Below are 13,330 nucleotides of genomic sequence, written 5' to 3' on the forward strand. Positions count from 1 at the left end.
AGTATTTTACGATAATAAATGAAAGTTTTATCAACGCTGAATAGCTGAGAGATATTTGAACAGTTTTGGAGTTTTCTGAAATATCAAAATAAAAAGTGGATAATAAAAAAATCCTTTATATATACAATATATTTTACAATAATTAAATAACGGAGGCGTTTCTAAAATTAAAAGCATGAAAAATATATATTTTAAATAAATGGTAACTGAAATAAAATATTTAGAAAAAGCTAGTTGCAGAGGGAAAATTGTTGTTTAACTTCAGTAACTAACACTGAAATAAAAACAGACATGACAAACTTCAAAATGTCTAAGTTTGTGTAAACAGAAAAATAATAAATGAAAATAAAATAAACTCAAAATGATAAATAAAAACAATATATTCTTGCTAAAATATTAATGAAACCAAAACCTTTTTTTTTTTTTTTTACTAAATATTTAGAAAATGCTAGTTGCCAAGGCAGTATAATCTCAATTTGGTGTAGTTAAGTTAAAATAAATAAGATGTATTATAAAAAATGGAATTGCATACTAATCTTAAGTGTGTAACTCACCCTGCAGTGTTTTTGCAATAAAAGACTATAATATCCCACAAATGATTTAATAATCTTCTTCCAAGTAAACTGCTGATAGTGTGTGTGTGTGTGTGTGCAACAAAGTACAAAAGAGGTTTGATATTATGGAACAGATGCATTTATTGAAGCATTAATTACCACATACAAACAAAAGACAATATAATGCCTATTCATAAAAGCTTGTCTTGCAACATGCAAAAAAAAAAAAAAAATCCCAAAACAATGTGGTGTTGCAAAAAGTATGTATATACAAAATAAAAAGTATGTACAAAAACACAGGAATGGTTACACACAACAAATAACGAGTGAGCTGCCTACTGTTACAGTCATCTAAGATCAGTTTGCATGGGCTTCCTCAGGTTTGGTCTGTAGTTTGTGAGCGTGTTTCTGTCGGTAGCGCTCGGCCCGCAGCTCCTCGAAGCAGAACTCGCTGGCTCCGCTGTACAGCAGCTCTCTGCAGTACATGCTCTGCTCTCGACTCTTCCCATCCTCCTGCGTCTGGAGCTGCATCCGCTCCTGCAGCATCTTCAGCGGCGTCTGCTCCGGCCTGCAGGGCTTCCTGGCCGACAGCACCGAGTTCACCGCAGGGTTGATTTTACACGGAGTCCTGCGGGGAAAAATAACGGGAACCAGGTCAGTACACGGAAACTAGAAGCATGTGAACAGATGCACTTAATATGCATATGCCTCGTCTTATTATTGTGTCCATTTATTGGTGCATTATCATTAACCAATACGAAAACTAAAGAAAATAGACATTAACTTAAGTGAAATATAAAAAAAAACTTGTTTTAAATTGAAGCAACATTCCACATCTTTGTTGAATTTAACTTTGAGTACTAACATAACTAAAACAGAAATAATAATTAATAAAAACAATATAGGTATTATAAAAATGACAAATATTATTTCAAACTATATATAACATAATAATACTCTAATGATACTGAAATAACACTGGAACAGGGGTTTTAAAAAATAAATCATAAAAATAAACTAATAAATAAATAAATATATATATTTCATTTACTTTAAATAAAGTTTCTAGTAACTAAAATAATTAAATATTTAAAACCTACATTTCTAATATTTATTTAGATTCATTTCAAGTACTACAATAAAAACTTAATTTGAATGAAAAATTAAAGGCATATAAAAATGACAATAAAATTAGTAAAACTTTAACAAAAAAAAATGCAAACAGAAAATGCATATAACAAATACGAAATTTATTTTCTTTTAGAAGCCACGGACCCAAAATAAGATTAATCTCAACTGAAAGTACACCAAGTATACTAGGCATCTAGTAAATAAAGACCAATTTTCTATTATAAACATGTCTAGAATATAAGATTTACTGCATTTTCCAACTCAAGTACTTGATCAAATTGTATTATTTTTTTATTTCCTCAACTTTTCCATAGAGCCCAGTGTAAACCCCATTATTATGGCGTGCTATTATAAAGAGCTGAACCGAGTCACACTCACACAGCGGGAGGCTGGTCGTCCTCTTCCACAAACGGCTGGAAGCTGGGTTTAGGAGGAGGAACGGCGACGCTGAGACCCGATCTGGACTTCAGAGGCATCTGCAATTAAACATCTAGCTTTAAATGATCTGTCAGATCACAGTCTGCTTCAAACGTTATCAGGATGATAACGCTCGCACCTTCACGTTGGTCCACTTCTCAGGCTTCTGTTCGTTCTCTTTGGCCCGGGCTGTAGGTGTTGCTGTCCAGATCTCAAATTTGGGCTCCTGCGGCTCGGTTTCGGAAGCTTTATTCTCATCGAAAACCACCAGGCGGCTGTTCTGTCTAGGCCCCAGCGGCTGTTTAAACTGAAGCCCGCGAGCATCTGACACGAAAAACAACAACAGTGTGATCGCAACAAACTCCTGAGTTACACACAGAAACAGCTCGAGTTTCTACTCACATCCGACCGATGCTTTCACCCGGTTGATGGGAACCACAGCCTTTTTCTTCCCTTTGGCTTTGAGCTCGGCCAGTGATGCTCGCTGAGGCTCATCATCATCATCATCTTCATCGTCTCGCTGTGGATCGGTCATGGATGACATCATCTGTCTGCACGCACGAGCCTGCAGAGCTCTGGAGATCAACGAGGAAAACATCTAGTGCAAGGCTTTTCCGAATTGTTAAAACTGTCTGTTTTTAGAATAGCATGCACTGATTTAACCCTGTAAAGCCTGAAGCTTCCGAACCTGTGAAATGCATGCAGTTTCTCCACGGGTTCTGCTCCACACTTGATGCCGTCCTGAAACACGCTGTCCGCCATCTTTGTGTTCCCTCTCTTCTCGTACTCTTCAGACCAGGCGATGTAAAGCGCGGCTCGCATGGTTCCGATGCCTTGAGCTTGCATGTAGCGGAAGACGTCCATGGGGTCAGAACAGCCCTCTGCCTGCGAGGAAACACAAACAGATATGTTTAAAACACTGTAATGCCATCTGGATATTCTTCTAGACGCTTCGTCACTCACAAACTCGATCCAGAGCTCAATGTAGCGAACGTCGTTGTGATATTTCTTGTCGGCTGTGAAGCGTGTAACTGCTCTTTCAAGAAGCACGGACAAATTACTCTCCTTTCCACCTTGTGGATACGTCTGCTTTGTCCATTTAATGTACCTGCATTAACATAAAATAAGAATTTTGCATGTTTTTATTTATATATATCTTTATTTGACCTTCTAAATATAGCACTCTCTATTCTATGGAAGCCAATTTTCCAACACTGAAAAAAAAAAAAAAAAAGGTTATTGCAACTTTTCCCTCACGATTATGATTTTTTTCTTGCAATTCTGACTTTATAACACGCAGTTGGGAGTTAAACTAACTGAGACTTGTTTTAGCACTTGCATATCAGTGCTCTTTTCTTGATTTGATTGCGTCCATCACTTTGGATAAAAGCGTCTGCTAAATGACTAAATGCATCAGACATCAAAATGCATTGCATCGGTCATCGTAATAATCCATACCTGTCCCAAACATCTAGAGGATCGTCTCCATCATACAGCCGCAGCTCAGACTCAAACGCTCTAAAAAATAAAAATAACATCAATGAATGGTTACGGAACAGGAGGTTGTTTTATAAAACATGTTTACCAAACACCCCAAGCTTATCTCGGTTTTTAAACATGTAATGGCAAGTGGGCCCGCCGGTGGGTTCAGTGGCAGTTAACGGGTTAATTCAAGCCTCACTCACTGCTTCTTCTGGTTAAGGGCCGTGTGGTTTCCCTCCTGCTGCTGACACAGAGCCTGCTGCAGGGCTGAAACACTCCGGCCTTGTCTCAAAGGCTGGATATTTTCTTTACACAATTCCCATTCAGCATCACACTCGGCCATGGCTGGAGATCTGATCTAGAACAGCAATAACAGATGGCACTCATCATCCTGAAATATTTACTTAACGTTACTCATAAGAACATGGTGAGGTAAACACAATGTCCTAAAAAGCATCAAACCAAGGCTCTTGAAGAAACAAAGCAGTAAATAGTGGGGAAAAGTCACAGTGAAAGCATAGAAAAGCGTCTGATCGTTTGATATTGAACACAGTTCGAGTCAAAACAAAACACATAACGTTAATGTTGCAGAAATCAAATACAACTTACATGTTCCCAGACGGAAATCTCCTTAATATGCTTCTGTTCGTGTCAAACCACGTGAGTCTACCAAGCAAAAAAACACAAATGTGTGTTTACTTGATATTTTTCTCGCTCTTGTGTGATTTTGTTCTCTCTTCGTGTTCACGTTGACTGAGCAAAGACATTTGAACAAAAACCGGAAGCGCGCCAAAGAGATTGCGATTGGGCGAGCCGCTCACGTGATCACACGACAGCCAATTAGAGCTACTCTAAAATAACAAAAGACTATTATTGCTGTTTTTTTTAAAAATAAACAAAAATTTATTGTATCTTAATAGCGATGTTGTTTTTGACAGGTATTGTCTTTCGTCAAGAATTCTGATAATACGCAACAACGTGGCCGTCGTGTTGCATGCTGGGAAAGTGAGTTTTACGTCTACGTTTAATCTTTAACAGTTTTTATCGTTCCATACAAAATTACTTTTAAGATACTTTCAGGCATTTATGATAATATCTTAAAGCCCTCTACACTTTTGCACATATGTAAATCTTCTCAAACTACTGTAGTTTCCATTGCAGCGGCCGAGGAAACTACATTTCCCTGCAACTCCCGGTTCTCACAGCGCTTCCTGTGTTTACATGCTATGATTCAAGCGAAATGGAATTGATAGATTAGAAAAATACTAAATGTATGCTTCTAAATGTTATTTTCTCGTGTCACGCTGTGTTTTTAAGCTTCCCTGAAGAATCTCGATATGGAGAACCGTTGTTACGGCTGTGCGTCAAAGTTCACTCTCTTCAGAAAAGAGGTTAGCGAATGTAAACACAGCTTAAGTCAAGTCACAACCTTAATTTGAAATGTTTGACCTGGTTTTGTGGTTTTGCAGTTGGGGTGTAGAAACTGTGGCCATTCTTTCTGCTCTGGGTGTCTGACATTCAATGTTGTGGTGCCAAAATTTGGAAACAGCCAGCAGAAAGTCTGCAAACAGTGTTATGGAAACTTAACCAGGTCTGGAAGTCAAACACAGGTTTAAGCTCTGGTTATATATTCACTGATGCACTACTGACAGATCTTTCTGTGCAGTTCAGGTAAGCAGACTGATGCTGGAAGATGGTCCCCACCTGAAAACTACAAAAAGTAAGAATCTGTAAGCCTCACGTTTCAAATGCAGCAGTTATTGATGTGAAATTCAGAATTGCTTGCTAGAAAATTCAGAATTGCATGAGAAAAAGTCAGAATTGTGTGAGAAAAAAGTCAGAATTGCGTGAGAAAAAAGTCATAATTTTGTGAGAAAAAAGTCAGAATTGCACTAGAAAAAAATCAGAATCGCTTGCAAGAAAAAGAGTCAGATTTGCGTGAGAAAAAAGTCAGAATTGCATGTGAAAAAAAGTCAGAATTGCATGTAGAAAAAAGTCAGAATTGCATGTGAAAAAAGTCAGAATTGCATGTGAAAAAAAGTCAGAATTGCATGTGAAAAAAGTCAGAATTGCTTGCTAGAAAAGTCCGAATAAGATGCAATTCTTTCTATATCAATGGAGTAAAACCCAGATCTGTGGCGTCTTACAGGCGAGTCGCTGCTCTTGAAGCCAAACAAGCTCCGCAGAATCAGCCTTCAAGACCTGCGGGAGGAAAAAACAGCTCTGTGAGTCTGATTTCAACCAGAGGACTCAGTAAAGAGGACCAGATCATCGCAGAACGACTCAACAAGCTGAGAGAGGAAACCAAGCCAAGTAAGATCTGTCCAAAACTGCGTTCTGATCTGTCATATAATCTAATCTTATTTATCATCCAGTCTTTTATATGTAACTTATTTTAAAAAGTGAAACTTTAATATATTCTAGATTTATTGCATGCAGAGTAAAACATTTCAAAAGTTTTTTTGGTTTTAAATTTTAATTATAACCGCTCATGAACGTCAAAAAATCTAAATAGGAGAAGGAAATATTTTGAGATACTGGGTTTTTGACTCTCATGCAATGAATCTAGAATATTATGAAAATTTAACTTCTTTGAAATAAGTTACTTAAAAATGGTTTTTGAGATATTAAGATGTTATACACATGAATGTCATGATTTTCATTTATAAAATAAATTGTAGAATTTGATTAGAATAAATACATTTAATTAAATAAATAAAAATAAAGTTATATTTTCCAATTAATATTTTAGGGATGTTTATAATATTAATATTTTATGTCAGCTTTTAATAATTTCATTTCAGCTATTTGCCAAGGCAATATGTATATTTTTTTATTAGTTTAAGTTTAAAACATTAATAAACTTAATAAACAGTATACAATTAAAAAAATTAAATTAAATATGATTAACTATATAGGCATATAAAAAAATACTACAACAATAACTAATATTAAAATGAAAACGAAAAATATAAAAATAAAAATTGTAATTAATAAAAATATAATAGTATATCAGTGATACTAAAATAACTGTTAAAAATTAGTGCTGTCAACCGATTAATCGTGATTAATCGCATACAAAATAAAAGTTTTGAAATATTTAGAAAATATTTACATGTCTATATTTATATATATTAATATAATTTATATTATAAATAAATATATGTAATCTATAAACATAACCTATTTTTCTGAAATATATACATGCATGTGTGTATAAATATATAATGTAAACAAAAACTTTTATTTTGGATTAATCGCGATTAATCGCTAGTACAGCGCCTTTAAAAGTGGCTTTCTCAAAGAAAAAAAAATAAATAAATACCAGAAGATTAAACAAACCCGATGACCTTCTGTGTCCCTGATGTGTGTCTCAGTGTTATCAGAGTCCATCCCGTCAGAGAAGGAGCTGGAGTCTCGTCTCGCTGCTTTAAAAGCCCCGCTTCAGTCCGTGCCATCTGCTAAAGACATGGAGGAGCGTCTGGCCGCGCTGCAGGGACGACCCTCGCCCGCTCAAGCCCCACGGCCTGTACCCAAACATCACCCTTCACTACAGACGCTCTTCAGAAGAGTTTCTCCATGAGTGACGCAGCTGTGATGTTCAATGTGTGCAGGTTCATCAGCCGCCCGACAGCAGGACTCAGACGGAGCAGACCAATGACCTGATCTCACAGATGACGGAAGAAGTTGCTATTGATAACCAGCAGACGTCTTCACAGGGTACTTTCAGCATTTATAAATGCATATTTATTTATTTTTTCAGTTTTGCATTTTAATATCCCCATTTAGTTTTATGATGAATAATGCATTGCAATTTCAAGTGCATATTTAAATTGATTTTAGGAGACAAGATAAATGATTAAGCATCCTGAGTTTATTAAACAATGAATATTAGATTAAGAGTAAGCGTCACAGCATCATATGTTATGATTATTTTACTGTGGTGGTTGATGCAAAAGCATTGTTCTTTAGGCTATTTTGCTTATTTAACATCTTATTTAAGACTAGGGGAAATAATTCAAAATAAGAATTTAAGTAGTTATTGTATTGCAGTTTGTCTATTGCATCAGTGATTTTCAGTTACAATTCATATCTTTAAAGACTGGCAGTTTTCTCTGCACTTCAGCAGCATTTACATACACCAAACATTTTTTTCTTTAATTTAATTTAATTTAATTTTTTATTATTATTTTTCTTTATTTTTTATTATTTTTTTTATTTAATTTTATTATTTTATTTTATTTTATTTTATTATCATTTTTATTATTTTTATTTTTTTCAGAAGATTTTTCTTTTCTGGATTTTTGTTTTAATATATCTTTTTTTCATTTGTTCATGGTTTCACATTATGTAACATTTTTTTTATAAAAACATAATGAAAAATATATTTATTTTGTCTGTTGAATAAAATCAATTTGATTAAATAAATGATAGAAAATTGATTAGAATAATTTTTTTGACAAATTATATTATGTAAGATTAAATGAAATGAAAATAGATTAAAAAAAATAACAATTTAATAAACAAATAAATACTATAGTATGTGGAAAAATATAATAATGTGAATTAATAGAAACGAAACATTTTCCAAATAATATGAATTTATAATATTGTTAAAAGACAATAAAGTATTTTCTGATTTGCGGAGTGATAAAAAGAGGCAAAATCCATTCTGTAAAACTTGGAAACTTGGCTTGATACAATGTTTAGAATTCTTTCCTGGAAATGTATGTGCATATTTAATTAGATCATTTGCATATTTAAGTGTAATATTTCAGGAAACTTGTTATGTGTCTAACTGTGATTGTTTAACTGGGGAACGTATGATGTCATTTCTCAGTGTTCTCTGAATTGTGTAGATACAGAAAGACCATTAAACGATCTCAATAAACAAGAACTCTGGGGTGTGAATGAGAACGTTGATGACGGCGAGCTGTCAATCAAACAGCTGGAGGCGGAGAAGAGGCGTGTGCTTGAGGAGGCCATGCAGGAGCTGAAGAAAGACAAACACAACCAGCAGCAGATGCTGGAGATGAACAAGAGACTGGCTCTCCTGCAGGGACGAGATCCTGAGCAGGGTGCGTTCACATCCGCTTCAGTTCAACTCTGAAATATAATGAGTGAGATTGCAAGGATGCCAGATTAGTGTGCTTCATCCTTCAGGTGGAGTGAAATCAAAGTCACTTTCTTGTGCAATTTGCTTTCTTAAAGTTGGCTTTTCTAGGCATCTCTGGCCAATTGCTGTTGAACAAAAAAAAAAGTTTTACTTTCAAAAATGAATTCTAAACATTTGATTGGAATTAATAATAATTTGTCTTATTATTGCATTGGATTAAATCAGATTAAATTAAATTTTATTCAAATAAATAAATAATGCATTAATTAAAATGAAGGTAACAGTCAAAAAAGATTTAAAAAAATATGTCATGACGAGGAAAAAAACATATACAAGTAGCATTTATTTAGAACCATGAACCAAGAGTTCACATTACCGTCTCCAGCCGCCAGAGGGCGCTCTCTGTCTTCAGTGTAGACTACAGGAGAACTGAGCAGCATAGAGCGCCCTCTGGTGGCTGGAGACAGTAATGTTTTCTCTTGGTTCATAAATAAGTCACACCTGACTGTAAGTCGCAGGACCAGCCAAACTATGAAAAAAAGTGTGACTTATAGTCCGGAAAATATGGTATATATAATGGAAGACAATCATAGATGAAGCGTTCACAAAAAGTCACATGCACTATAAAGATAAATGGGCTCAACTATAATTTAATGGCGACTTTAAAAGAATGTCTAAAAGTGATCATTTTATTAATGCATTTTTTCTTTTATATTCTCTTCACGATAAAAATCTCATACGTTCTCGAATTTTGACTTTACATTTTTTGATGAAGCATCGAGGTTGCATTACTGGAGAAAGCAGGAGAGAGCAGGTTTTATCCAATGAATTTTCCATTGTATTAATGGAAGTTCAATGCACTGTGAATGATTTGTTTTAATAGCTGTGTAATACAGCCGTGTTTCTGTGTTTGTTCAGTCGGACTGTCAGATTTCCAGCATCCTGACAGTGACGAGGAGACGGAGGAAGAGGTCATCCGCAGAGTGATGAAGCAGGTCTGGGATACTAATAATATCAAAACAAGATTCCTACTAGAAATCAGAGAAGACCGTGTTTGCACTCAAAGTTTAATCACTTTTTGCATGCAGCAAGTCATTGCAGAGTCAGTCTGAAGTTTGCATGCATGCACTGAACTCAAGTTATTCATTTATTCAGTTTTTCTTAATGTCCATACAAAGTCATAATTATAACATAGAATTATGTTTTCATAATTATGAGGTACAAGGTCAAAATTATTAAATACAAATTTGTTTTAAAAGTAAAAAAGAAAAGTCATTATTACAAAAAAATGAAATCTACAGAGTCAACTATGAGATAAATATTAATAATGATGACAAAGTTAAACAAAATAACTTTGTAAGTCAAAACTATGATATAAATAAAAAATTATGATTTAATTCTAAGTCAACTTTGAGACAAAGTCTTTTAATTAGGACATAACAATAAAAAAAGCTTGACATATAACAGCTCAAAATTATTAAAAACTAAGTCATAATTATGACCTGAAAAGTCATGTTTATAACACAAGTCAGAACTATGAGATAGATAGTCGTAATTATGACAAAAAGTCGAAAATGCTAAATCAGGAAATGAAAAGCTGGTGCACTTCTCATAACCACCAGCAGAGGTCAGTGTGTGTTTTCTGTCTCTCGTTCAGTTATCAGAGGAAGCAGCTCTAGATGAAGCCAGCGGCTACAACATCCCACCAGAGACCAGCGGCCCGATGAACAGAGAGCAGGACACGTCCAGCAGGAACACAGCGGTAACAGCCCTACACACGCGTGTGCATCACACCAACACATGCTCAAGAGAGACAGAGAGTCTAGTCTGTCTTCTCTATGGTGCATTATTTCTCCGTTTGTGTTGAAGCTCTCAGCGCCGCGCTCGAAATCAAAGCCAGCAGCTGCGGTCTCACAGATCCGCCGCTTAGACGATGGAGACCGTGATGAGGATGATGATGATGAAGAGCTGGCGTGGTGCTGCATCTGTAATCAGGACGCTGTCATACGCTGCCACACGTGCGAGCGGGATCTGTTCTGCGCTCGCTGCTTCAGGTGACGTTCGGCTCAGTTCTCGTGCTGTTTTCAGTAGTGTGTACTAAGATGAGTATTATTACTTTAAAAATAATTATGATATAGTTATTCATAAAATATGAAATAAAAATGTGTTATCAAAAGTCATAATTATGACATAATTATGAGTCAATACAAGTTATAATTATGAGATAAAAAGTCATAATTACCAAATAAGTTGAAAAGTCATAAATATGACAAAAAATTATTATGATATATTATTATTATTATTATTGTTGTGATATAGTTAGTCAAAGAATGAGACAAAGTTTTTATCAAAAAAGTAAAAAACTCATAATTATGACATGAAATGTTGAAAAGTCATAATTATGAAAGTCAAAACAAGTTATAATTATGAGATAAAAAGTCATAATTACCAAATAAGACCTTAGCAAGTCATAATTATGGCATAAAACGTTGAAATTATGACTTAAATGCTCATATAATGTTTGGTAAATCATAATTATGATGTATTATGACTTACTATCTCATATTGTACTGTGAAATATGATTTACCAAAGCATGTTTATTTTTATTCTAGACGGTTATGGCACATCTTCCCCGTCAGATTTATTATATTTCATCTGAATCTCGTTCAGGAATCATTTTCCGTGAGATCTTCAGCGTGTGAAAGTTGTCTTTCATTCTTCCACAGAGAAGGCCACGACAAATACGACAGAAAAGAGCATCGCACTTCCTCTTACACAGCTCCTAAGAAAGACAAGAAGAACGCCTGAAGCCTCCACCATCATTTCACTTCAGAAAATAAGAAAATAATCATAAAATCACATCAATGTTAGACTCGAGACTGTTCAAAGCCTTCACTACTTTTGTTAAACTCTTGAGAAATGATTGCTTCGGTTACATCTTTGTGAAATAAATATAAAACCTCAATAAAACACTGGAGAACTAGTGATGGTTTTGTGTTCTGCATTCTCCCTCACTCTCGTTCATGTTTGCTGAACTGTAACCTCTGATTGCATCACAGTGCATGCATTCATATCATTGCATTCAGGTTTTTTGAGGACTTCCTGTCTGTTTGAATGAAAGCTGGCATGTGCTGCTGTTGGGTTCTCCGTCTGTAGAGTCTGATCTTGTTTTCTTTAGAAGCTGTTCTTGTGTTTGCTGCTGTTTCCATGTTGTGATGAATAATTGAGAGGTGAGGATTGAGGATGACAGGAAGTCATTTATGATGAAGACACAGGACTCCATTGTCTTGTACTTGCTGTGTTTCTGTGTGTGATGTGTGTGTGTGTGTGTGTGTGTGTAAGACGTGAGCTGTACACGGAGTTAATCAAAGCATATATCAGCATATCAGCTGCTTTACTGTATCATTATTTTATGACCTCGTTAACGTGTGTGTGTGTGTGTGTGTGTGTGTGTCCGTGTGAGTGTGTGTGTGTGTGTGTGTGTGTGTGTGTGTGTGTACAGTAAGCCAGTGTTTGTCCTTTAACCCACACACATTCTGTAATGACATCACACACCAAGATGTAGTCGTAACCTAAAAAGCCTCATCATGATTTTCATTTCATATGATTTTATTTTAATCATTACACCTGTATTTTATTTTACTTTTATTGTATTATACTTGTCCTTTATTTTATTTTCATTTAATTTAATGTTATTTAGAGAATTGCATCTTAATTTTATGTTTGATTTTATTTTATTTTACTTATAATTTAATGTTATTCACAGAAATAAATCTTAATATTATGTTAGATATTTTTACTTTTAACTTATTTTTAGCGTTACCTGTATTATTTCACTTTTATTTTGAGTATTATACTTGTATTTTATTTTTATTTTATAGTACTTTTTACTTTATTTTCAGCTTTACACCAGCATTTTTTATTTTACTTTATATTATATTATATTACTTTTAACCTATTTTTAGCATTACCTGTATTTTTTCATAAACTTTTGTTTTGAGTATTATACTTGTATTTTATTTTATTTTTATTTTATATAACTTTTTATTTTCAGCTTTACAACTGTATTTTTAAATTTTACTTTATATTATATTACTTTAAACTTATTTTTAGCATTACCTGTATTTTATTTTACTTTTTTTGTATTACTTTTTACTTTATTTAGAGCATGATACTTATATTTTATTTTGAACATGATTCCTTTAATTATTTTTTTTTCTTCTTATATATTTCTTCATATATATATATATATATATATATATATATATATATACACACACACACACATATATATATACATATATATATATATATATATATATATATATATATATATATATATATATATATATATATATATATATATATACACACGTGTGTATATATATTATATATATATATATCCTCAAGACTACGCAGTTCTGAATGTTAGTGCAAACACATTCATCACTGATTCACACCTTCAACAACATCATCATCTCAGTAAACAGCTGAGGGTTAATGACTAAACCCAGTAATGTGGCATAAAAGTTAACCTTCAACAACCATATTTTCTCTTTATTACCACAACATGCACTTTAGTGTTATCCGGCCTTACTGTTGTTTACCTGCGTGTTTTCTTGTGTTTTA

The 13,330-nt window shown here is 34.0% G+C and overlaps 2 protein-coding genes across 2 annotated transcripts; one reads left to right on the top strand and one right to left on the bottom strand.

Annotated features, from left to right (window-relative positions):
- Positions 1-677: 677 nt before the first annotated feature.
- bub1bb (BUB1 mitotic checkpoint serine/threonine kinase Bb) lies at positions 678-4,361 on the bottom strand. The gene is made up of 9 exons (XM_052580997.1): positions 4,194-4,361; positions 3,788-3,942; positions 3,561-3,620; positions 3,066-3,210; positions 2,791-2,987; positions 2,505-2,677; positions 2,242-2,426; positions 2,064-2,161; positions 678-1,182 (listed from the first exon to the last, which is right to left on the bottom strand). Exons 2-9 carry the CDS (start codon positions 3,925-3,927, stop codon positions 912-914), a joined length of 1,269 nt encoding a protein of 422 aa, XP_052436957.1. The 5' UTR covers positions 3,928-3,942; positions 4,194-4,361; the 3' UTR covers positions 678-911.
- A 418-nt stretch (positions 4,362-4,779) lies between these two features.
- zfyve19 (zinc finger, FYVE domain containing 19) lies at positions 4,780-11,684 on the top strand. Its single transcript, XM_052580996.1, has 11 exons — positions 4,780-4,975; positions 5,054-5,175; positions 5,251-5,304; positions 5,734-5,897; positions 6,962-7,113; positions 7,199-7,304; positions 8,444-8,662; positions 9,619-9,695; positions 10,358-10,462; positions 10,570-10,754; positions 11,428-11,684. The coding sequence occupies exons 1-11, from the start codon at positions 4,922-4,924 to the stop codon at positions 11,507-11,509; spliced, it is 1,320 nt and encodes a 439-aa protein (XP_052436956.1). The 5' UTR covers positions 4,780-4,921; the 3' UTR covers positions 11,510-11,684.
- The last annotated feature ends 1,646 nt before the right edge of the window (positions 11,685-13,330 follow it).

This window comes from Carassius gibelio, chromosome B17 (genome assembly GCF_023724105.1).
Source record: "Carassius gibelio isolate Cgi1373 ecotype wild population from Czech Republic chromosome B17, carGib1.2-hapl.c, whole genome shotgun sequence".
NCBI lineage: Eukaryota > Metazoa > Chordata > Actinopteri > Cypriniformes > Cyprinidae > Carassius > Carassius gibelio.